This window comes from Echinops telfairi, unplaced genomic scaffold, assembly GCF_000313985.2.
Source record: "Echinops telfairi isolate 266 unplaced genomic scaffold, ASM31398v2 ScPeMD7_7469;HRSCAF=8507_0, whole genome shotgun sequence".
In the NCBI taxonomy this organism is placed as follows: Eukaryota; Metazoa; Chordata; class Mammalia; order Afrosoricida; family Tenrecidae; genus Echinops; species Echinops telfairi.
Genome location: NW_022111372.1, coordinates 34,684,165 through 34,708,275, shown reverse-complemented (window position 1 = coordinate 34,708,275; position 24,111 = coordinate 34,684,165). Strand labels below are relative to the sequence as shown.

The window sequence follows — 24,111 nt, the reverse complement described above, 5'->3', positions numbered from 1 at the left end:
TGCCTCTCGGGAGCATTTTGGCTGTACTTCTGCCAACACAAATTCGTTCATTCGTTTTGCAGTCCATGGTACTTTCAATAGGCTTCACTAGCACCGTAATTCAAGTGCGCCGATTCTTCTTTGGTATTATTTGTTCAACGTCCAATTGTCACATGCATACGAGGCCGTTGAAAATACCATGGCTTGGGTCAGGCGCACCTTAGTCCTCTAAGTAATGTCCTTGCTTGTCAACCCTCGAAAGGGGTCTTGTGTAATGTTGGGTCTCTTGGCTGTGGATCCAAGCACAATAAAATCTTTGGTAACTTGACTCTTTTCTCCACTTCTCATGCTGTTGCCTACCGGTCCAGTGGTGAGGATTTGGGTCTTCTTGACACTGAGTTGTCATCTACCCTGAAGGCTGCAGTCCTTGCTCTTCATCAGCACATGCTTCAAGTCCTCCGCATTTCAGCCAGCAAGCTTGTGTCCTCTGCCTATTGCAGGTTGGTAGTAAGCCTTCCTCCGATCCTCATGTCTTGGTCTTCTTCAGAGAATCCAGCTTCTCGGATGATTTGCTCAGCACAGCTTGAATACGTACGGTGAGAGGAGACAGCCCCGATGCACATCTTTCTTGATTGTACATCATGCAGTATTCCCTTCTCTGTTCACCTTGTACAGGTCCCACATGTGCACGTTGAAGTGCCCTGTAATTCCGATTCTTCTCAAGCTTACCCTGGTTTGTGATGACCCACACACTCAGACGCCTTTGCATGGTATGAGTAGGGCAATTAAAAATACATTTTAAGAAGCAACTTGATTACTGTCTTGTTACTCTTGGTCATAAAACTGTAGCCCCCCAGTATAAACTGTACTGCTGATATTAATTTGATACTGAAATACAATGGTTTTGCTTTTCAATTACTTTTATTTTATTAGACAGGCATTTGTGTAGCTCTTATGCTCTATGCAAAGAGCCCTGGTGGTGTAGTGGGTTCCACACTGGGCCGCAGCTCAAATTTACCAGTTGCTCATTGGGAAGAGGCTGTTGCTCTCTGTTCCCATGATGATTCGCAACCTGGGGAACCCTAAGGAGTCGTTCTATTCTAGCCTCTAGGGCCGCTAAAAGCCAGAACCGACTTGATGGCAGTGGATGGGTACTTCCTGGGTGGCACGCATGGTAAATGTGGCTGGCTGCTAACCAAATGGTGCGTTTATCCAGGGGGACTGGAAAAACAAATTCATGGACACTCATATGTGTATAAGAAAGAGCTTTATATCCAAGAGCAGTTGAATATTGAGAAAACATCCCAGCCCAGTCCATAAGTCCGATATTAGCCCGTATGTCCTCCACCAATCTATAAATTCCTCTTCAGACTCATGCAACACATGCAATGATGTCGAATGCAGGAAGATCGCAGGCCAGTGGGTGAAAGGTCTTGTAGATCCAGTGGTGGTAGCAGCATCTCAACGCTGGCATGGGTCTCCATGCGGCTCCTCCAGCTCCAGGGCTCTCGTGCAGCTCCATGTGTCTTGTCATCAGGAAGACCAAGCAGTGAGTAAGCATGTTCTGCCTCCAGTGAGCTATACATCTCCATGGCACCTCCACATGAGGTCATCAAGCTGCGACCTGATTGACAGGCCAGACTCCACCCCATCCTCAAGTTGACAGATTATATCAAACCAAGAGGAGCTTTGGAAGGCAGGTACGGCTTTCGGCTTCAGAAAGCTCACAGCCAGGAAAACCCTCTGGAGCAGTCTTGGTCTGTACACACGGGCTCACTGTGAGTTGGAATCAACTGACCGGCCACCGGTGATTAGTAGTGCATTTTCTACATCAGGTACACGCGGTGATTCATAAATATGAAGCCATTTAAGACCCTCCACAACCCAAGAGGCCGTTGTTAGTGGTGGGCAAGCCAATGAGGGCTCTAGGCAACCCCAGGTGTCCAGAACAGAGAGCTCCAAAGGGTTTTCGAAGGCAGCTGAGTTTTTGGAAGCAGCTCACTGGCCTGCCTCCCAAGGTGTCTGCGATGGGCCTGACCCCCCTGCTTTCAGAAACTAGTAAGGCGCTGCCCAAGGACATAGTCCTAGAGGCATGTGCCCTATTTCTTCCATTTTGCAGATGAGAAAACTGAGGATTTTCACTAACTTGGCGGAGCCCTGGTGTTGTAGTGGGTTCTTCATCTGGTTGCTCACCACAAGGTTAGAGGTTCTAAACCACCGGCTGTACTTCAGGAGAAAGACAGGGATTTCTACTTCCGCCAAGACCTACAGTCTCAGAAACCCACAGGGGTACTTTTTCTGTCCTTTCGGGTTGCAACAAGTCGGAATGGCTTCAGTGGTAGTGAGTTTGGGTTTACCTGGTTTTCCCCAGGTCACTCAGCTATTCAATGCTGGGATTAGAACCCGAAGGGTCTGGCCCAAGAGTTGAGACTTCACCACTGTCATTTGAACACCTGCTGTGCGCCAGACACTTTTTTTTTTTTCTTTCCATTCACTGCAGCACTTTATTTCTCCTTACACAACGCCATGTTGCTGGGGCCTATTGTTCGCACATAACAGTAGAAAACCAAAATTTGTTGTGTCATCTCAGAGTTGAGAATTGCGTACAAAAAAAAACCTTAACATAAATTAAAAGAATGAGCAAATTTACAGGTTTAAATGCAAACCGTCTTCCAACTCAAGGCAAGTAACAGCCCCCGGGGCTCCAGTGGCCAGCATCAGCTAAAGAAAGGACGCTTGGTCCCAAGGCTCAGATTCTTCCGCCCCGCAGGCCGCACACAGCAAGGACTGGCTGCTTCCGGTCCCCTGCGCGCCAGACACTTTACAGATAAACAAAAGCCACAGCCCGGGCTGGCCTGCTTCACAGCCAGAGCTGTTGCCAGGCCCCATTTACCCGTCAAGTGGATGGGCTGTGGACGGATGAGCTGCAGGCAGTTTCCTGACCTGTTCTCCTTGCATTTAAGCCCAGGTAGGGCCTAACGTGTGCAGGGAGAGTTGGGTCAGAAGGGGCATTTTCCTTCTCTCCAGTGTTGTTTTTCGATGCACCGAGTCAGTTCCGACTCATCAGGACCATTCGCACAATAGGAAGAGGCACTGCCTGGGCCGGCACCATCCTCCCCCTGGGTCCTAAGCTTGGGCTCATTGTTGCAGCCGCTGTGTTGATCCATCTCTCTGAGGGCCCGCCTCTTGTTTGCTGCCTCTCCGCTTTACCAAGCATGATGTCCTTCTCCAGAGACTGGTCTCTCCTGACAACATGCCCAACGCATGTGAGACGGAGTCTCGCCATCTTTGCTTCTAAGGAGAACTCTGTGCTTCTTCCAAGACAGAATTGTGAGCTGTTCTCAAGACACCCAGAGCCTTCTTTTCCCTGCCTCCACCCTTCGTTGCCACTGCTGGTCTCCCAGTGCATGGCAGCCTCTTGCCTCCTCATGGTTGGTTGTGGATCAAGCTCTTGGGAGCCATCGGGCTTGCTTTTTTCCTTGACAATAAAACAAAGCTGTATTGTTTTCTTGGTGTTGGCAATGCATAGCCCTACGCACCTGAATCCAACCATGTCTACACGGACAACTCAACGACACGAATGACATTCTTCAAGTTGTGCAATCATTTTCGCCCTCCCTTTCTGAGCGGTCCTGCCTTTATCAACACAGAGTCCCTGTCTGGTCCTGCCCGTTGCTGTTGCTAATGTGCTCCCATGGGGAACGGAAACCAAACCTATCACCATAGACTCAACTCTGACTCGCAGTGACCCGGTGGAACCATTTCACGCGCTTCCCCAGATTGCCAATCTTCAAGCCAGACAGTCTCATCTTCCTTGCGAAGAGCAACTGTGTGCTTGAACCACTGACCTTGCAATTAGCAGCCCAACGCTTAACCTCCCGCACCCCAGGGCTTCTTTGATTTCATATAGGCGGTTCTTAAAAGAGCATAACGTGCAAGACAGCTCTTCTTCTTTCTTTCTTTTTTCTTTCAGATATTCTTTTCTAGGTAAGCTAAACTATTGTTCAGCTTTAAGAAAACTTCAAAGAATGTTTTCGGTTTAAGGTTAAAAGTTTTATTTCAGGGCAATCGTTTCAGAGATGCATGAAACTTTCATGGGCTGCTTTTCAGAAGTAGAGTGACAGCCCTTCCTGGGCTGACTTAGACTGGAAGCTTTGCTGAAACCTCTCCAGCATCATAGCAACATTCAAATGGAGACTCTTCTAAAGCAAGCTCACTGCCGTCAAGTCGATGTGAACTCATAGCGCATTTATTGGACAGGGTAGAAGTATCCCTTTGAGTGTCTGAGACTACAAGTTTCCAAGACTAAGTGTCTACAAGCAAAAAGCCCCTACAGAGCGACTGGTAGTTCCCAACTGTGGACCTTTCGGATCACAGCCCAAAGCATAACCACTACGCCACCAGGGTTCCTGGATGCTCAGAAACAGCAGAACTGTTAGCTCTGAGTTTCTCTCTTTGGGATTCGGTGTAGTAGAAAAGGGTAGGTGGGTTGGCACGGATGCTTTCCGTGGAATTTTTCAATCTCCGTGGTTATTCATTGGGCTGCTAACTGCAAGGTCTTCTGTTCAAAACCACAGCTGCCTCAAAGGAGCAAGATGGAACTTTCTTCGCCCATTAAAAATTATAGTCTCAGAAACTCACAAGGGCAGGTGTCCCCTGTCCTATAGGGTCTCCATGAATTGGCATCAACTGGACAGCAGAGAATTTGTTTGGTTTTTGGTTCATTTATTAGAAACCGGGAATCTCTATATGGCTTATGTTAACATAATCCAACATGACCTATACCTAACATTAAATTCTAGACTGCCCCTGGGTAGCCACCCCCAGTTGCCTGTGGCAAGGGAGCATCAGACAGCACCTCTGCCTGGAAATCGGTGCCTGGCTTTGAGTGAGGTGTCCCCTCTACACCTGCTCACGGGATCTTCACTTAACAACAGTGCCAATGGCCTTGTGCATTTCAGATGGGGAGCTGAGCGAGGCCATATTCCCACTGCCAGGACCTGATCCCAGGCTTTGCCTCCTGGGTCCACCTTAAGCTCCTGGCAAAACTCGATGGGGTCATAGGTCACCTAGTGGTGGCAGTTGTGTGTTTTCATTCCACAGATTCTCCTTGTGTGACATGCAATGCGAGGGAGAAAGCACAGCGTCCCAGCATGAATCTCAATCTCAATGCGCTGGAACTTGGACACCTGCATTTCAGGGCAGGGAGAAGCCACCAGAGGACTGCACACTGGGCAATCAGACCTCCCCCAGCCCCCACCCCAATGTTCTTGATGTACTGCCTTTGCTTTTTCCCCAGGGGTTCTGCAGGTCACCTTATTTCAAGTTGCACCCCATCCCACATGGGCACATCTGGATCTCAGATGGAGTCATGAGACTTGATGTGCTAAGCTCAAAGATGCAAGTCCTCTGAGTAGTGATGTTAGCTGCCGTCCAGTTGACTGACTCTCACAACACACCATTGCCCAGTCCTGCGTCATCGCCTGAAGGGCCAGCGCGTTCAAGTCCATCATTGGGCTCTTGTGCCATTCCATCTCACCCAGGGTCTCCCTCACTCCTGCTGGGCCTTTGCTTCACCAGACATGAAGCCCCTCCTCAACCCGCTCCAGCAATCGAGCCCTCCTTCTGGCGTCTGCAAAGTTCTGACCATGGGCAATGGTCTACCGTGACCCTTGAGCTTTTCATCGGTGAATTTTCTGAAGTAGAGTGCCAGGGCTTTCTTCCTAGTCTTCCTTAATCTGGAAGCTCTGCTGAGACCTGTCTACACTGGGTGACCGGCTGGTGACCCAGCCTCCAGCCTCCAGTCACACACAAGCCACCACAGTGCCATGTCCTGACAGATAAGCAGTTGCTGTGGATCCAAGCAGAAGTCTAAGGGGGTGGGTAAGACTGCTGGGTGTTCTGGTGAGAGATAATGTTGACCTCATCAGTCCGCTAGTTCTTTCCAGATTTGTCTTCGGAAAACCAAGCGGTACAGAAACATTACAGTCAAAAAAAAGAAAGAAAGAAACATTACAGCCTTGTTATTCTTTCTTCCAGGTCAGCTTGAACTTTCAAATACCAAACATTACCCGATGGTGTTGATCATATCATGATGGCTTTAAACTCAGTAAGTGGCTACTTATTACCTTCCTGAACACATCTTGGTTCCTTTACTCCTTCTCTTTCCTCTGGGAAAGTCTGGGCCAGCATTTTTAGGAGCTGCTTGTAGCAAATAGACTCACTACATCGTCTAGGATCGAGCATAAGGTCACTCTGGGTCAGAGCCGACTCAGTGGTACCTGACAACACAGTACCATTGCCCCAGGGGACGCAAAATCATGAATGGAAGCGGGGTCTAAGGGGGCAGCCACTGGGAGGTGCTCACTCGGGGACCCTGGAAGCCATTCCTGTCGGGGGTGAGGGGGTGGCGTGGTTTCCTCCTGTTCGGAGGCAGGGGCAGTGTGGGGACAGGTTAGGGCAGGATGGCGTTAAGAGGGAGTGCAGCCTGGGCAAGAAAGCATGTGTGGGCTAATTCGAGGGAGGGGGCTTCAAAATATCCATGGGAAAATGGAATGTGTATTTCTGAGCATAAACTCCACCAATTTCAAGGCACTTTTGCCCTAAAGAATTGAGTGTCCTGGGAATTTAACCATGCCCATGCCTTTTTAAAAAAACCAACTAAGTATACTATTAACTGAAGAAAAACAGGTGCCCTTTGAAGTTTTGTTTTGTTTTGTGTTGAGAGTAGGAAGCAAAAAGGAAGTTAGGAGGTGCCAAATCAGGGCTGTCGGGTGGATGCCTAGTGACTTTCCATCGAAACCCTTGCAAAATCGTTTGGAAGAGAAATGGACAGGACCATGGTGGAGAAGGGCTGTCTGGTGAAGCTTACCCCAGACGTTTTTCTGCTAAAGCCTCAGCTGTCTCAAAACACCGACACAATTAGCCGATGTTCTCATTCTTCAGTCCACAAAACCCAACAAAACGAACACACCTGGTGCCACGATCTTTGCTCTTCACCAGTCCTCTTTGGCTTTACCGGGACCACTTCCACCTCTTGGCAGTTATTGCTGTGGCTGGGCTTGCTCTTTAGGATTAGATTGGTAAAGCCAAGTTTCATCTCCTGTTGCAAAATGTTTCAGGATCTTGATCTCATGTGTTTAAAGGTATGCACAGTTTACAATTTCCAAGAAGCACATGCACAGTTTTTTCCCCTGTGCATTTTCATGGAAAATATGCATTTCCCGTAACCTTTTTTTAAAGAACCCTTGCACCAGGTAACAGGTGACATGGGAGAGTAGGAGACCACTACAGGGGCCCCGTCTCAGCTAACTAATTCCCTTTATAGCTGGGAACACGTACATTTAACACAAAGCTCATACTAAAACTATCCCAGGTCCCAGACCTAGAATATACACCTCTTATTTTTTACCCTTTATCTGTTTCTGAAAAGGAGCCTCCATGCCCCTGTCAGGTCAGGACTGCCAACTGCAAAGTCGGTGGTTCCAACCCACCAGCTGCGACTCAGGAGAAAGAGGAGGCTGCCCACTCCTTAAGGATTCACAGCCTGAGGACCCCGGGGTAGCATCCCTAAGAGTCGGAATCTACTCCATGGCAGTGGCTTTGGTTGGGGGTTTGTCTGTTTCTGGTACTTATTTCCACTGGATCTTGTTTTAATTTCAAATCTATGGAATTTCCACACAGGGACTTTGAGGACAAATTAATTAGCTTGCTACAAACTTTTCCCAGGTAAGAGCAAACATGTTCTTAGATGCTTTTGATACAGGCCAACCCCCTGGGCTTCTCTGGGTGCCTCGGGCACATCCATTTAGATTAGAGATTGCATTTCATTTTCCTGGTGTGTCTCCTCCGTGGAGTGGTAATCTTTGGACTTCTGAAGGAGGGCATTAGTGAGTTATTAAGCAGTGGTTAGCTGGGGTGGCTTGCATTTTAAAATTGTAAGCACTGAGCTCAGCTCACAGCACCTGTCAGCTTTGAGTTCAGAGTCTGATATTGGACAGGGAGCAGGAAGTCATGAGTGAGGAGCAGTTTTACTTGGGATTGTCCTTTCGAAAGTGACGGGCAATTGGTAACCTTCCAGAGTGGCTCAGGCAATGGGTAATCTCTGAGCCCTGAAAGAAAGGGAAGGCATTAGGGTGCTGGGGTTCTGAGGGGCTTGTGTTTCAGGCGGGACAAGCTTTGAGGGTGGACCTTGTGTAAACATGTGTTAAGCCAGCAGTGGGAGGCCTTCTACAGAAACAAACATCCCAAGGTTGGAGCTGTGGACGAACAAATTGTGATCACCTTGGAGTGGTATGTAGCTATCAAGAGAAATGACGGTCCTGGGCCATGTTACCACACCAAGGCAACATGGAAGCATTATGCTGAGTGGAAAAAGCCAGACACAAAAGGAGACTAGTGGCACAGTAGCTAAACGCTCACCTGAGATCCAAAAGGCCGGAGGTTCAGACCCACCAGCTTCTCCAAGGGAGGAGGATGTGACGTTGTGTCCATAAAGATGTACGGTCCTGGAAACACCCAAACCCCACCCCAGAGCCATCGTATCCGGTCCTAGGGTACAACTGTGCATTGAAAGGCACAGGTGATGCACCCCAAAAGTGCATATAAATGGTGCTGGAACCCAAATAAAGGCCTAAGTTTAATTCTAACATTGTATGATCCAGTTATGGGACATTTCTAAAACAAAACAAAGCTGACTGCCATTGAGGTGACTTCTGACTCTTGGCAACCCTCCAGGACAGCGTAGAACTGCCCTGTGGGTTTCCAAGACTGTAACTTTTCATGGGAGTAGAAAGCCCCATTCTAGAATAGGTCAGTCCTTAGAGACAGGAAGTAGATTAGCAGTTGCCAGTAACCTCAGAACGGGGAGAAGCTGCTTAAGGAGTACGGGGTTTTCCTTGGACGGATGGGCAGGTGTCGGACATAGATCCAGGTGATGGATGCATACGAGGATGGATGCTCGAACCACTCCTGAAATGTCCGTTTTAAAAAGGGACACTGTATGCTGCATGAGGAAGAGTGAAATGCACGTGCTGAGTGAGGAGAATGACCGCAGCAGAACTGGTGACGGTCCCAGCTTGCAAACCCGAGCTGTGTCCATGAAGAAGGGAGGCGGCGAATGTTCCAGCAGCACACGGGAAGAGAAGAAGGCCTCGAACCGGTGTCTGCAGGATGACACGGAGAGTCAGCTCCTCAGGGCAAATGTCTGAACTTCTACTGTCTCAGAAGTTCCCCTCTTTCCCTCCGTCATCTCAGCGTCCAGCATTTCCTCCCCTGGCCCCATAACAATTGGTTTGGGAGGCAAGTATTATTGGTCAATTGTCACATGGCCGCTGACTTTAATGCAGTCAACTCACTGTCATCGAGTCCGTTCCGAAACATACTTTCTTTGATTAAAAACGGATCCCTGGGAACTGCCTTCAAAGGAAGTAGCTTTTTGCGAGTGATTTCATAAGAATCTTTGTGAGCCATTCACTTGATGATTGAACAAATGCTGCTAGCTTAGCTTTCCCTTTGTATCAAGCGCCCCCCTCCCACTCCCACCCCCATGAAACCTTTCCTTTAGCCCCTGGTACCCAACATTGTGTTTTGTTTTGTCTCGATGGATCTGTCAGTTCTAAATACTCCGTATCCCCAAGTGGACTCACGCAATATAAGTGGTTTTGCGGCTTCTTCTGACGCTCGCCGTAATGTGTTCTCGTCGGCGCTCTGCTTCCACCAGCTGTTGCCAAAGGTCCCTTTCTAGGGCCGCATGTGTCACCAGTTCATTCGTTTCTCTCTGGCGTGGACTCATCCTCCATTGTGTTGGTACCCCAAGGAACCCCGTGGGGCGATGATTCCGTCTGCAGCTGCTCACCTACATGTAGGCTTGACGCCATCGCGTGCCTCCGAGGGAGACAGACCCGAGGCTTGGGTCCTGGCCGCTCTTTCACCCAGCGCTGCTCGATGGCACCTGGCAGGCACAACAGACTGGATGTCCACGCGGGGTCTGTCCTGTCCTCTGTTGAGGGACACTGGACCTGTGCCCACACTGGGGTGCTGCAGTGAACATGGGTGCGTGTGTCTATGCTGTGTCCCTGCTCTCAATGCATTTCTTAGACGTTAAAACAGAGTGTCCTGATGATAAAGACTCACTGCCATCGACTCGATGCCGACTCACAGGGACCCCGTAGGACAGGGTAGAACTGCCCCTGTGAGTTCCTGAGACTGTCCCTCTTTACCGGAGTAAAAAGCCCCATCTTTCTCCCACAGAGCAGCTGACGGTTTTTGATGGCTGACCTTTCAGACCACAGCCCCCAAAAAGTGCAATTAATGGATGTGTTAGTCCGGGTTGACTAGAGAAATAAATTGATAGACACTCATATGTATACCACAAAGAGCTTTATATCAAGAGCAATTGTACATTACTAAAACATCCCAGCCCAGTCCAGATCAAGTGCATAAGTCCGATATTAGCCCATATGTCCGATACCAGTCTATAAAGTCCTCTTCAGACTCATGCAACACATACAGTGACACCAGATGCAGGAAGATCACAGGCCAGTGGGTGGGAAGTCTTGTGGATCCAGTGGTGTTGTAAGCATCTCAGTGCTGGCAGGTGTCTCTCCGTGGCTTCACTCGCTCAGGGCACTAGCATAGTTCCATTTGTCTTGTCAGCTTCAATGTCTCCCAGGGAGTGAACAGAGAGAGAGTGTGTCTGCTGCCTACAAGGAGGAATACAGGAGTTCCCAGAATCCTCAGGAGAAGGCCATGCCCACACAGAGGCCTCATAGGCTATGAGCTGATTGACAGGCTAGACCCCACCTCTTCACTCTTAATCCTCTCAAATTGACAAATGATTATATACTACCACAATGGAGAATGCTGGCTAGTTTTCATTCTGCTGAATTTTTGTGTTTCCCCCAAATTAGAGATGCTTTAAAAGGAAGTAGGAGGACTTTCTTGCTTTCTTATTGGAATGCAATGTGATTAATATGTATTAAATCCTGAGGAAAATAAGTGATTTTTTTTTTCTGGGCCTCACCTTCCCCTCTCTTTTTCAGGGGTCACCACCAGGTGCTGGACCTTACTATGAAAACCATGGATTCCAGGCAGAAAACTTGTACCCGCCACTGCCCGCCGGCGTGCCTGGTGCCTATCCAGCCTACCCAGCCCAGTACTACCCGCCCCCCGTGCCCCAGTACATCCCGAAGGTTCTGACGCACGCTTCGAGCCCTGTCATCCACACGCAGCCCAAGGCCCCCTCCGGGACTGGGTGCACCTCAAGTAGGACCAGTTTTTGTGTTTATTTCCTTCCACAGAGGCGGAGTTTCCGCTACCACTTCTTCCAGTGGGCTCTCTGCCCTCACCAGCTCTATTGGGAACTCTCCTACGTCTATACCGCTCCTCCTGTCCTCTGGCATTTCTGCTACCAGTCCACGTGCCAGCCGCTGCCTGTGCCTGCACCAACCAGCTTGGTCTTTACCGATGGGCTTCTCTGTGTTCTTTCTTGACTGCCTGGCTTGTGGGTGCATCTGCTCGCTCCTTAAATCAATGGTAAGCTCCCAAGGGCAGTAGCAAACTGTCTTACTTTCTCTGATCTCTAGCCCTGTTCAAGATCATACTAAGTGGAGTCCCTGGTAGATCTCTTCTCAAGACGTCACCTAGTCTTATCTCAGGGGCAACCTGTAAGCCAGCGGCTGGTGAGTTCAGTCCAACTCCTGGCACCACAGCCACAGTCAGAGTGGACCTGTGCCCCGGGGGGCTTGTCCACGGCTGGTTTCTGAGAAGCAGTTCTCCAGGCCGTTCTCTCGAGGTAGGCTGAAGTGCTGTCTTCATTATCCCTGCAGGTGGGTGGCCTGAACACACAGAAACTGACGTTCTCTACGTTACGAGGCAGGAAGTCCAAATTCAGGACACCAGCTCCGGGGGAAGGCTTTCTCTCTCTCTCCGTTCTGGAGGGAAGGTCCTTGTCCCCCTTTAGCTTCTGTTCCTCAGGTCAGGTGCCCAATAACTTGGGTTGAATCTTCCCCCACTCTGAGCTTGCCTGCTTCAGTGCTGAATCCTCATTTGTTCTTTTGCATATCAAAAATGATTGGTTTAAGACATACCCCATAGGGCTGGCCTCGTTAACAGAATACTGAAAGCACTGCTCTCAACATGGGCTAACTTCCGCAGGTGGAGTGTGCTAGAATTACAGCATCTACTTTTGGAGACCAAACCAAAAACCAAACTCACTGCCATTGAATCAATTCTGCCTCAGAGTGAGTGACCCTATAGGGCAGGGTAGAACTGCCCCTCGTGGGTTCCTGAGACCAAGCCTTTCCAAAAGTAAAAGGCCTCTTCTTCCTCCTTAGGAGAAGCTGGTGGTTTTGAACTGCTGATCTTAAGGTTAGCAGCTCAACTTGTAACCCATGACACCACCAGGGCGTAGTTTGGGAAACCACTATGTCAGTTCATAACAATCACCTGTGTGTCCGTGAACAGCTGACGTTGAGCATGCTAACCATTGTTACCACCCAGGGACTCCACCCAGGGCTGGCCAGCCTGATCCCTGCTGCTGCCCCATGTCTTCTGTCCTCCCAGCAAGCTCCCTGACCTTTCACCCTTCCGTCTTCTTCTTCTCATTCATCCTCCACTCTCTCGTCCCTTTCATGATTGTCCCCAATCATCCCTTCTCCTGTCACTCGGGTGGCATACCCTCTTCCTCGCTATCATTTTCTCTCTGCCCCAGGAAACACGAATCTTCGTGCTGATGGCTTTCTGGTGGGGCGGTTCGATAGGTGGGGATGTTGACCCAAGGGAATGCTAGCCAAGATCTAGAGACAGTGTGGTTGCTATGAATGGGGGTGGAGTGACGAGCCAGTTGGGCATTGCTTGGGTAGAAGCCAGAGAAACTGTTAACATCCGAGGTCCCAGGACAGGTCCTCACAACGGGAACTTCCCAAACACCTGTGGTGTGAGGTGGAGGACCATCAGTCAGAAGGAAGGCGGCAGAACCAAGGCAGCCTGTGTCATGTTCGCTGCCTCCCAAACAGAGGGCCGGGATCAAACACGGAGGCCTGAAGTTAGCGCCTGCAGGAGGTCATGCCCAACTCATGTGGTCACACTCATATGGGGACAAGGACCCCTGGGCCCCCTCCCTGCCGTGTTTCCATCTTGGTGAGGAGATATATTTGGCCAGGAATGTAGATAGAAACCCTCTGTTGGTTACTTAAATTTCAAAATTATTTTAATTGTGGTTTGGATGAAAGTTCATAAAACATATGAGTTTCCCATTGGACGGTTGATCCACATGTTGGTTTGTAATGTGTGTCCCTCCATCAATGGAATGGCCTTCTTCCTGCTTCGTCCCCGGCTTCCCTTCAACTGTCCACTCTTCCTTCCCCTGGCTGCCTTCTGAGCCTTGTTTGGGGGCAAGCTCTGCCCTCTTGGCCTCTTGTGGTCGATTGTTCTATACAGTGTGTTTCTCAAGAGTGTTATTGTCCCCCTTGTAGACCTGCCCATTGTTTGGCTGACAGGTGGTTCCACGGGGTGGATTCCATTCGGGATTGAAGGGTGTCTAAGAGCCACAGTCATGGGGGTTCAGTTCCTGTTTGATATGGGCAGAAGAGGCACCTGTGTGTACTCTCTTTGCATTACAAAATCATGCCCAATAAGCTACAAAGCAATTTACTGAGTTTCCTTTGAAACCAGCTTTAAAACATCATATTGTTGAATAGCAGAGAGTTGCCAGCTCCTGACATATTGGTGAGCCCATTCAGTCACAGCAGAACGAAGTACTGCCTGGTCTTACACCATCTTCTTAATCCCCAGTATTCTTCAGTCCGCTACGGGAGCCCGTGTGCATTTGGAGTGCCTCCCAGCTTGAGGGATTAACAATGTTCTATTGAGAGGTCCATCTGGGTCCCAGTGCAGATCACCAGGCCTTTCTTCCTACCCTCTCTCTCCATCTGGGAAGTTTTGCTGATACCCGACCACACTGGGGGACCCTCCTGGTTTTTGAAATATAATAGCATATGAGTCATCACAGTAAGACAAACTGACTCATGAGTGGTAGATAAAACATAGCCAAGTATATACATACATTTCATGTCACATTTAGCCTTGAAATCATTTTATAAGGTACTTAAATAGCAAAACTGCATTCGCTACATCAGGGGTGCAAGGAAGTATTTTAGTACCTAATGATCCTACTTGCTTTACACATATTCGTATAGGCATTCCATATTGGAACAGCAATTCAGACACAGCCTACAGTGTGGTTGCTTAGTTGCTGGACGGCAGTGCTAAGATGGCATGGGGTGGCATATCTCACTTCATGGGGCTTCCCTATTGCAATGAGGCAGGGGTCAGACATGCCTCCACCTGCCCTCCTTCTTTACCTGTTCTGACAACTCTTCCTTCCCCTGGCACTGTATGTCTACGCCAGGTTCAATGATTCCTTGCAATGAGCACACAGAACTCACCAACAATGCTCACAGTTATGGGGGTTCTTTAGGGAAGGTACCAGGTTAACATAAGTCAGGATCAGTAAACTAGGAGGATACCGTCATTGGTCTACAGCAGCATCTCTCCTTAGACACCGGTCGAGTCTCTCTCTGTCTCTCTCTGTCTCTCTCTCTCTCTCTCTCTCTCTCCTCAGCTTCTCAGCCAAGTGGTCCCTTGGCCTCTGCTTTCATGGGCCAGGGAGCCAGCCTGTTCCTCCGCATCAGTCTCAAAGTCTGAGCACTGCTCATCTGTCCTGTCTTGCGGTCTCCCTGCCTCAGCCTCCAGTCTCAGCCTGGCTCCATTGCTCTGGGCCTGTGCTGTGGCCTCTAGTGTCTCTGGTCCCAGCCTCCACAACTGCAGACATGATCTCGAATGTACCTCCCTGGTGGTTCTTCTGATGGTCCTGAGTCTTCGCCATGTTCCGGGGTTGGCTCTTACACACCGAGGAATGGCTTTGAGGTGTGGTTTTTGTCTTTCTGCAGAGCACACACCCAGGGAAACAAAGGGTGGTGACCTGGTTCATGCCTTCTACTAAAGTGGAGACTTAAATCTCAAGCCCTTTCAAATGGGGACGATAGCCACAGACATGCTGTTGTTAGAGGGAATCAAGTCAGGTGACCCCACGCACAACAGAAGGAAACACGGCCTCTCCTGTGCTGTTCTCCCAGTTGATAGGTTTGAGCCGGATGTTGCAGCTACTGTGGGAACCCATCTCGCGGAGGGCCTTCCCCTCTTCCACTGCCCCTGTACTTTACCAAGCATGCTGTCCTTCTGCAGGGACTGGTCTCTCCTGACAAGATGTCCAGAGCATGTAAGACAAAGTCTGGCCTCTAAGGTGCACTCTGCTGCAGGCATAGAGGCCAGAATGTATAATAGACCACCTACGAGAGTTTGACTAGACTACATGTTAATTGACTACACCTCAGTCCACAGTGCTCTGGTGTAGATAGTTGACACTCAACGCTGTTGGGAGACCGTGACAGCACACTAACAATGAGGAAGGTTGATGTCCAGTACATGACCACTTAATTCAGCAAGAGCTGTGGATGGAGGAGCCGGGCCAACTTGAATCTAGGCTGGCCATGTCCTGGTGATAAAACGCCCATTCCTGTTCACCAGAGAGAAAACTGAGGATTGCTTCCCCTGGTGGCTGTGCTGGCTCAGGGGTGGAATGCTTGCCTTGCATGCAGGAGACCCAGATTTGATTTCTGGCCAGTGCACCCCATGTCCAGCCACCATCCACCATCGGAAGCTTGGGTGTGACTGCTAAAGAGGTGTCAGTGGAGCTTCTAGACTAAGATGGACAAGGAAGAAGGGCCTGGCCATCTCATTCTTGAAATCAGTCCATGTACCCTCTGTGGCTCACAATGGTCCCGGTTGCACTGATCATGCAGATGGTGTAGGACGCGACAGCACCCTGTTCCATTGTGCATGGGGTCACCGTGTGTTGGCGACTGGCTTGACAGCAGCTAACAGCCACGGTTTTATTGCTTAGTCCACCTCACAAGTTATCATTTTATCTTAAAGAAGATGAAATGCAGGGAAGTCACCCGAAGGCAAAAACGTTGCTGTGGTTAATGGACCAAGGAGGTCCTTTGGGATTTTCTGGGTTCTCCTGAGACCTCCACCCTGTCCCCCTCAAGGCATAACCATTGCTGAGTGCGTGCAGATAAAAATCAATGCCTGGGCATGGCTCGAGGTCTTTGCTGCTGTGATGGGTCATCAAGTTCGTTCCAACTGAACCGCAGAAGGGGGCACCACCAGGTCCCGGGCCGCCCTCAGAGTAGTGATGTCTGAGCCCAGGGTTGCAGCCACTGTGTCCATCCATCGTGTGAAGGGTCTTCCTCCTTTTACTGCCTTCCTATTTTACCGATGATGTCCTTCTCCAGGAACTGGTATTTCCTGACCATCTGTCCAAAGTACGTGAGATCATTCGCATGGTGGTTCCACAGCATTGTCTTCACGCCACTGGCGTTGGCCTCATCTGTGAGCTTGCTCGAACCACAAATACATCTTCCCTTTCCATCTCACTGGTTCAGAAGCCCTCGTGATGGGGATACAAGTTTCCTAGTGATTTTTCATCCTGTGAAAATTCAAGAACCGCTGGAGAGTTAAAGGAAAGTGATGAAAAGATTAGAGACGAGGCTCTGAGCGCTACACAGGTGCTTCTGCTTGCTCCATCAATCCAGAAGTTGGACCTCACTTGGCTGTCTTTCCTGGGCCTTTGAGTTGGCCAACTGCAGTGTCACTGGGTCATAGGACTGATGGAGGCACTTTCTGGGGCTGCCTTCCAACCCTTGGTGCAATTGTCTTACATTCTCCAACCAACCAAACGTGCCTCTAAATGTGTGATGATGAGAGGACGACAAGAGCAACCTTCTTCCAACTACTCTGAGCTCAACGAGTCTGCCTTCATACCCCAGGGTGATCGCTGGTGGTGTCCAGTAGAATTTTCCGTGGTGTTGGAAATGTTCTCCATCTATTCTCTATCTGTACCATCTCGGGCAGTATCCCCTGGTCACATGTGGCACTTGAATCTCCATAACTTTATCTAATTTCGCTGGACTTCAAATGGTTTACATATCAATGGCCACATGTAGCTAGTGGCTGTCTGTAGAAGTCACTATAGGTGGGCACTATCCATTTACTTACACAGTCTTGAGTAAAACAGTTTTATTTGTTTTTTTGCGGGGGCGGGGGTGCAATTTACTCTTCTTCTCTGCCTTGATTACCTCTGAAGTGGTGATGGCAGTTGTCTGCTTGTTCTTATTGTGAATTGGGCCAAGGTGTACAGAGCAGTTCAGTTTTCTATTCAACAATTTCTATTCAACAATTCGTACACATTTGGCTTCCTCTCCTTCGCCGCCATCCCCTCCGGGTCACATCACGGAGGTCAGTGGCAATGGAGGAGAACATATCTGGCCTCCTCTGGCTTCCCTGTTCCCAGGGCTCAGACAAGCCTCCTGGGTCCAGCCTTCTTTACCTCTCCCGACACCAACCGTTCCTCCGATGCCACTGGACACCTCTGCTGGACTCGGTAATCCTTAATCTTAGTTCTTGGTCTCAGCATGTGGTCCCTTGGACTTTGCCTCCACGGGTCAGAAGGCTAGCCCACCTGCCACTCTGTCCCCAGTGCCACAGTCTTGGGCCAGATGTTAGGAAGGTGCCTCATAGTCTTGGCATTGCTCTTCTGGGTCTCTGGGCCAGTTTCTGGTGCACCTCATCTAGGAGGCCTCCATCACGTCAGACAGATCTTGAACATGCCCTTCCAAGGTCCTCAGGGTTTCTCCCCTCTCCTACTGTGTCCAAGATGGCCCATTGTCAGAGCCAGAGGGGTCACGACTACAATGGACCAATCTTCTTGACTAGTGTTACACATGTTACATACGCCCTGGATGCAGAGTCCCACCCAATCATACAGAGACTTGGGTAGAAGAGGCGTATTGAGAAATTTCACTCTGCCAATCATTAATCCCACTCCCCCCCATCCCACAGTGTTTTCTGTCTCCATCCCTCAGTTCCTAACCCTTCTGAACTTTAGGTACATGCTGCCCTTTTGATCTTGAATGGTCTGTTGTTCAAAGGTGTGCAGACCTCACCAGTGTAATCGTTCCACCTTATAGACCTGTCTATTGCTTGACTGAAAATTCATGCCCAGGCCTGAAGGGTGATGAAGGGCTGTGGTTTGGGGATTCCACCAGTCTCTCTCCAACCAACAAGCTTGCTTCTCTTTTATGATTTTGGGATTGGGTCTGTTTCTCTCCCACTGTGTCCCCTAATGTGACCCCTGTCAGAGCAGTTGGAGGTGGTAGTCAGGCGCCATCTTGTTCTTCGGGTTCCTGGGCTGCAGAGATTGGTGTTGACTTGGCCATTGGCCATTGGACTAATTGTCTACATGTCTTTGGTTCTCATCCCTCTTCTGTCCTCCAAAGGGGGACACAATAGCTGCGCCTTCAATGGCTGCTCACTAGCTGTCCCCTTCCCCCACCTTCCTTTCTTCTCTAACTCTCACCCTTGCTTCCAAGAGAAGCTCCCAGGAACCCCTGAGCCAGGAGTTGTACTGTGGAGCCGTGCCTTGGGGTGCCTTGGCTGGGAGTTTGGGGGTTGTTGTCCTTCCTTGGCCTTTGAGTTGGCTGACTGCTACTCATCCAAATGGGGAGCTGGACTATTGTCTTTGTGGACTTCGGCCAATTGACCTGGGTGACCTGAGTCTATGATTCTGAGCCCCAAGGACTCCCTTCAGGTATTTGATTATATCTAAGAAGTTTCCACAACTTTGCCCTCTGTGTGTTCTACCACAGCCATGGATATATTTGCAGTGAAGATAAAGACCCATAGACAAATATCCTCTGTTTATCTATCTAGCTATCTACCTGGGTATATTCCCACTATCCTTTGCACACCCATTCAGCCTCCACGTCTATTCATGTATCACTTGACTGATGAGTTCAGGACCCACTTGAGGGTCTGTAATACGGCATAGTATAGTATAGACCACACTAGTATAGTTAAGATCGTAATTTCAGTGTGCTTCCTAGCATGGCTTCCTGCCTTGATTTTCCCTATCCACCCCTTCCCCCCAAAAGAAAACCTTCCAAAGTGTAATGCTATGAGAAAAGTAAGACCTTCCTGGAAACGTTAAAAAAATTAGAAGGCAGATTTTTTTAAGCACACACAGATCAATATTTCTTCCTACATAGTGGGTGAAAGTTGGGAGCCTGACTTCTAAAAAAATTCCACAACTGAGTTTTCTCCTCTGCCCTCTCCCTCTAGAAGCCAGGAAAGCGCTCTGCATCACCTTCGCTCTGGGGGCCGTCCTCGCTGGCGGGGTCCTGGCCGCAGTGCTGCTCTGGAGGTTCTGTAAGTACAGAGGGAGTCAGACCTCGGTGCTCGGGGGGCGCGTGCTGAGGCCGGGTCTCACAGACATGTCCTCGTGGGGTTCAGTCTTCGATCAGAAGAAGGCTACTCTCCGAGCTGAGGAAGCCCGGTCCACACCCCTGCCAGAGAGGCCTCTCTTACAAAGCAAGCCCCTCTTCTCTTTACCTAGCTGTGGCATTGCCAAAGTGCCCAGACGGGAAGCAGCCAGTGCCTGGCCCAGGTGCTTCTATGTTTCCTCTGAGGCTGGGAGTGGAGTGTTTACTCGTTGGGCTGCTAACCTTAAGATCAGCAGTTCAAAACCATGAGCCGCTCCTCGGGAGAAAGATGAGGTTTTCTCCTCGCATAAAGAGTTTCAGTCTTGGAAACCCCGCGAGGCTGTTCTACCCTGTCCGACAGGGTTCCCAGAAGCCAGAGTTGATTCAATGGCAGAGAGGGTGTTTTTTGTTGTTGTTTTTTGGGGTTTTTTTTTCCCACTTTTGACCCCAGTCCTTGAGTTGTTAGACTCCCCAGATGGTGAAGAATTTGGTTGCTAACTGAAGAGGTAGAAGCTTAAGTCCACCCGAGAGGCCTCGAATGAAAATCCTGGCAGCCCGCTTCCCAAAGGTTGGAGGCCCGAGGATTGTGTGGAGCGCACATGGGTCTACCCTACACACACGCCATTGCCACAAGTCAGAATCCACTGGGTGGCACCTGGCTGGGTTTGGCTTTGATGGGCAGCTAGGTGCCACCTGAGCAGAGGTGTCCTCTACCTTGGGGCCACACTTGGCAACGTGTTCCTCAGTGTACGTGAGCCACCTGGGCTCTCACCTGCTTGAGACATTCCCTACAGTCTAGGTCTTTCCGTCAACCTGGGACAGTTCAGACTCAGGTTCTTCCCAGATCACTGGGGTTACCTGGGAAGGAGGGGCAACAAACATAAGGAGGGAGGGAGTGTGCCCTTCGCAGTGACCCCAGCCCAAACTCTTCTCATGCATATTGGTGTCAAGGGCACAGCCCTTCCTACCTTCACTGTTGCCAGGTGCTTGGGAAATGCATAAAGGTGCCAGCATGGCATGGTGGGTTATGTGCTGGGCTGTTAACCACCAGGTCAGGAGTTTAAAAGCTCTGGCCGCTCCTCAGGAGGAAGATGAGGCTTTCTACTCCTGTAAAGAGTTACCGTCTCAGAAACCCATCGGGGTAGTTGTACTCTGCCTACAGGGCTGCTGTGAGTTGGCGTCAACCCAATGGCAGCGAGTGGAAGTGTGGGCATCCTCTGTGGGCACTGTGGGGCAATCTGTTCCCCTCAGGGAACTGGGTCCTGGAGGATGGGCAGCATCGTCATGGTGGGTGCTGCGGTCTGTCTGCTTCACAGTGTGACGGGGTCTCCTTCCTCTCTCCTGACAGTGGACAGCCAGTGCTCCGTCTCAGGGATCGAGTGTGGCTCCTCAGGGACCTGTGTCAGCCCCTCGCTCTGGTGTGACGGCATCTCCCACTGCCCCAGTGGGGAGGATGAGAACCGCTGTGGTGAGTGCCCGGGACCCCTCCACCAAGGGCACTGCAGCCACAGCTGCCGCTGCCCCGGGGCCAGCACAACCCAGAGACTGAGCCTCGGGTCTAGTCCCCAAATTACAAACAGGAAAAGAGGTGGGAGGGAGAGAGTGGGGCCTTGTCTCCGGGAGGTGAAAACAGATGGTGCCCCATTGAGTTGGAAGGGGAGGACGCTGTGCTCTTTTCAAAGCAAACCACCTTGCCGTTCCTTATTGGATTGTCACCCAGAGATGGCGCCTCTGTGTGCACACGGATGTGTAGCTTTTCAAGGTGATCGATGTCAAGGGCACCGGAGTAGCAGTCCCACCTGATGGGCACGTGGGCTCTGCACACGGGGGTGGGCAGGAGTTAGAACAGACTCCCAATCAAGGGGAGGGGGGGAGGTCCAGGAACAGCCCCCGGAAGGAGCCTCCTTCCTTCCCTGCGAGCTGATGTCTGCTGATGTAGCCTGCTGCTGGCCACGCCAATGATCACACGCAGGCCGCTCACGTCGCCCTGGCGTTTGCCCTCCGTTCTGGGTGTGGGTGGAGGTGAGGACTGAAGGGGACCGTCACCTTCTTCTCTGGAGGTAGCTGTCTCTGACAGTGGGGTTGGCCAGCTTCTTCTGAACCACTGTCCCTTTATCTCTTTCTCTTCTCCGCTAGCCCTTGATACCTATCTTAGTTTACTGGGGCTGTCATGACAACCAGCTCAAGCTGGCTAGCTTAAAACTCAGATATTTCCTGCTGCACAGTTGTGGAGGACCCAAGTCCAAAATCAGATGTCAGCAGGATGGGTTCCTTTTGCAGGCTCAGAGGGAGAACCCGGCCCATGTCTCTCTGCTCTCTCTGGAGATGGCTGCCCATGCATGGTCTCCCTTGGCTTGTAGCTAGCTGCCTTATTCCTGGCTCTGTCCCTGCCCTGGCGCGGCCCTCTCTCCTGGGTGAGTCTCTGTGTCTAGGATCTTCCTCCAGAAGGATATCACTCTTCTACCAGGAGCTGTGGTGTGGCAGTAAGCAGTGAGGCTGCTAACCAAAAGGCTGCTGGTTCAAATCCAGCAGCTGCTCTGTGGGAGAAAGATGAGGCTTTCTACTCCCCTAAATGTAGAGTTATGGTCTCAGAAACCCACAGGGACAGTTCTGTGCTATACAGTCGGTATCCACTCGATGGCTGTGAGTTTGGGGATTTTGTTTGTTTGGCTCATCTACCTGGGGACTTCTAGAGGTTCATGGAAAAATTGAGTTACGAGATAGTGAAAAAAATTTTTTTTGGATAGATTTGTTGGTAGTACACAATCCACGTCGACAATTCAACAGCTCAATCCTACCAAGAAGAGTTGTACTGCCACCATCAATATTCGAACATTTTGAGCTATTTTGGAGATTCCTTGTCGGATTAGTGTTATGTTGATTTAATGAGTAGTGTTTGCAAAACAAAAGCAGGGAAACACTGCCCTCCTGTCAATTCCACCTGCTCTAGAACTGCCCTCTAGGGCTTGCAAGGCTGCAAAGAGGTCTTGCCCCGGCCGGCCGCCGCCCTTCCTCCTTCCACTGGTGGAGGACCCCTCAATAATTAGCAGCCAAGCACCGAACCGCTGTGCCACCAGGGCCTGAGCTTAAAGGACCCCGCGTTCCCACGCAAGTGACTTGCAGCCTCTCTGAGTCTCTCCCGGCCCCAGCCGCGAGGTGGCTGTTGAGCCCTGTGAGCAGGCCTGCATCCCATGTTGGGGCTGCCCTGGGCTTCTTTCCATGGGAATTCAGAGGGGTCCCCAGACAGAGACCACCTTTCTCCATCTTCATCCAGCTTGCTCCTAACCCCTCGGGGTTTTACGTCAAAACCACGCACAGGCCCTGGTGAGTGCTGGGAAATGACCCTGCTCTTTCTTCTAAGCCTTCCTTTCCTGAGTGCTTCCTCAGGGAAGCTGGCTTTCCTGTCGTGGTTCTCATGTCCAGAAGGAGCCGTGGTGGAGCAGTGGTTACACATTGGGCTGCGAACCCCAAGGTCAGCAGTTTGAAGCCACCTACCGCTCCATGGGAGAAAGCCAGGCTTTTCACTCATGAAGAGTTCGTCTCAGAAACCCACAGGAGCAGTTCTCCCCTGTCCTGCAAGGGTCGCCATCAGTCGGCATCGACTTGAGGGTGCGGTGAGGTTGGTTTGGGGTTGCTCACTCCTCAAATCGTGGCGTCTGTGTAAGGGTGTGGCTGCTCCTGGCTGGGAGGATTTCTCACCGGGGCCACGGAGCCCTTGGTGCCTGCCCAGTGCCAGCCTCGCTTTGACGGCCCCAGCCTGCCCTGCAGCTCGGCCTGGGTGCTTCGCGGGGAGCATGGTGTTTGGAAAGAGCACACTGTTTAAACGTCGCTCCTTTCTTTGCTCAGGGATGACATAGTTATCACCTTGTTCGTAAATCCACTGGTTGGGGGGGAGTTGAACAGAACACAATGATGATTGTGTGTGTGTGTGTGTGTGTGTGTGTGTGTGTGTACAAGCACTTAAGCTCCAGCAAAAGGATTTTAACAGATTCCTTATGCTCCCTGCGGACGTCCTCATTTCCCCGTATTTCATGAAGTCCTCCAGCAAGGAGCACATGGAAATGGATCACAGTTCAGGGAGTTCAAAGGGAGATGGAGTGCGAAGGCACCCCCCTGTCCGCTTAGCGCCCACTCACGCACACACAAGCTAACCCTGCCCTTTCCAGAGGCTGCCGGTCTGAGTTTCTCCACTCTTCCTGTGAGTTTCTGTGTGTATGCGCTCACAGTGCCCTTCCCAGGGGGACCTGAGCTCCTCCCGTCTCTGCAGGGAGGGTGCCTTTGTGGGGAGGACCCACCCTTTTAGTAAGAACTCTCATTTTCACTTTTTTTGGGTAAAGGACCCACAGAAGGGACAGAACTGCGGTGTCCTGACAGGGTGGGCAGCGGCGAGGGCTGTTGGGTATTTATTCTAGACTAGGGCCGGCCCCTCAGCTGTTCCAGGCAGGGCCCCCTGGCTTGTAGGGTGGTGTTTGATGTGTTGGTGTGTGGTGCGGTGTGGTGTGGTGTGCTGTGGTGTTGTATAATGCTCTGTGGTGTTGTATGATGTGGTATGGTATTATGTTATTGAGTTAGTTAATTGTGCCAACCTGGGCGATAAACACATGTGGGGCTAATTGAAAGGCGGAGGGATAAATGCGTGGTGAGCCTCGCCTTTCTAGTTCTCCGGTCTCTTGCTTTGTGATGGTCGCACCAGGGTGCAGCTGCCTTAGCAGTTCCCTGCTTCAGCTTGCAAGATTGATGTCCTACAAGA

At 50.5% G+C, this 24,111-nt stretch overlaps 1 protein-coding gene across 1 annotated transcript in view; it reads left to right on the top strand.

Moving 5' to 3' along the window:
- The first annotated feature begins 5,839 nt into the window (after positions 1–5,839).
- Positions 5,840–24,111, top strand: part of TMPRSS2 (transmembrane serine protease 2) — a 44,108-nt gene continuing 25,836 nt past the window's right edge. The window contains exons 1-5 of the mRNA XM_030888670.2: positions 5,840–5,858; positions 6,019–6,088; positions 11,022–11,244; positions 19,222–19,308; positions 20,710–20,829. Of these exons, the coding sequence (XP_030744530.2) occupies positions 6,071–6,088; positions 11,022–11,244; positions 19,222–19,308; positions 20,710–20,829 (448 nt within the window). The 5' untranslated portion in view covers positions 5,840–5,858; positions 6,019–6,070. The remainder of the gene's footprint in view (positions 5,859–6,018; positions 6,089–11,021; positions 11,245–19,221; positions 19,309–20,709; positions 20,830–24,111) is intronic.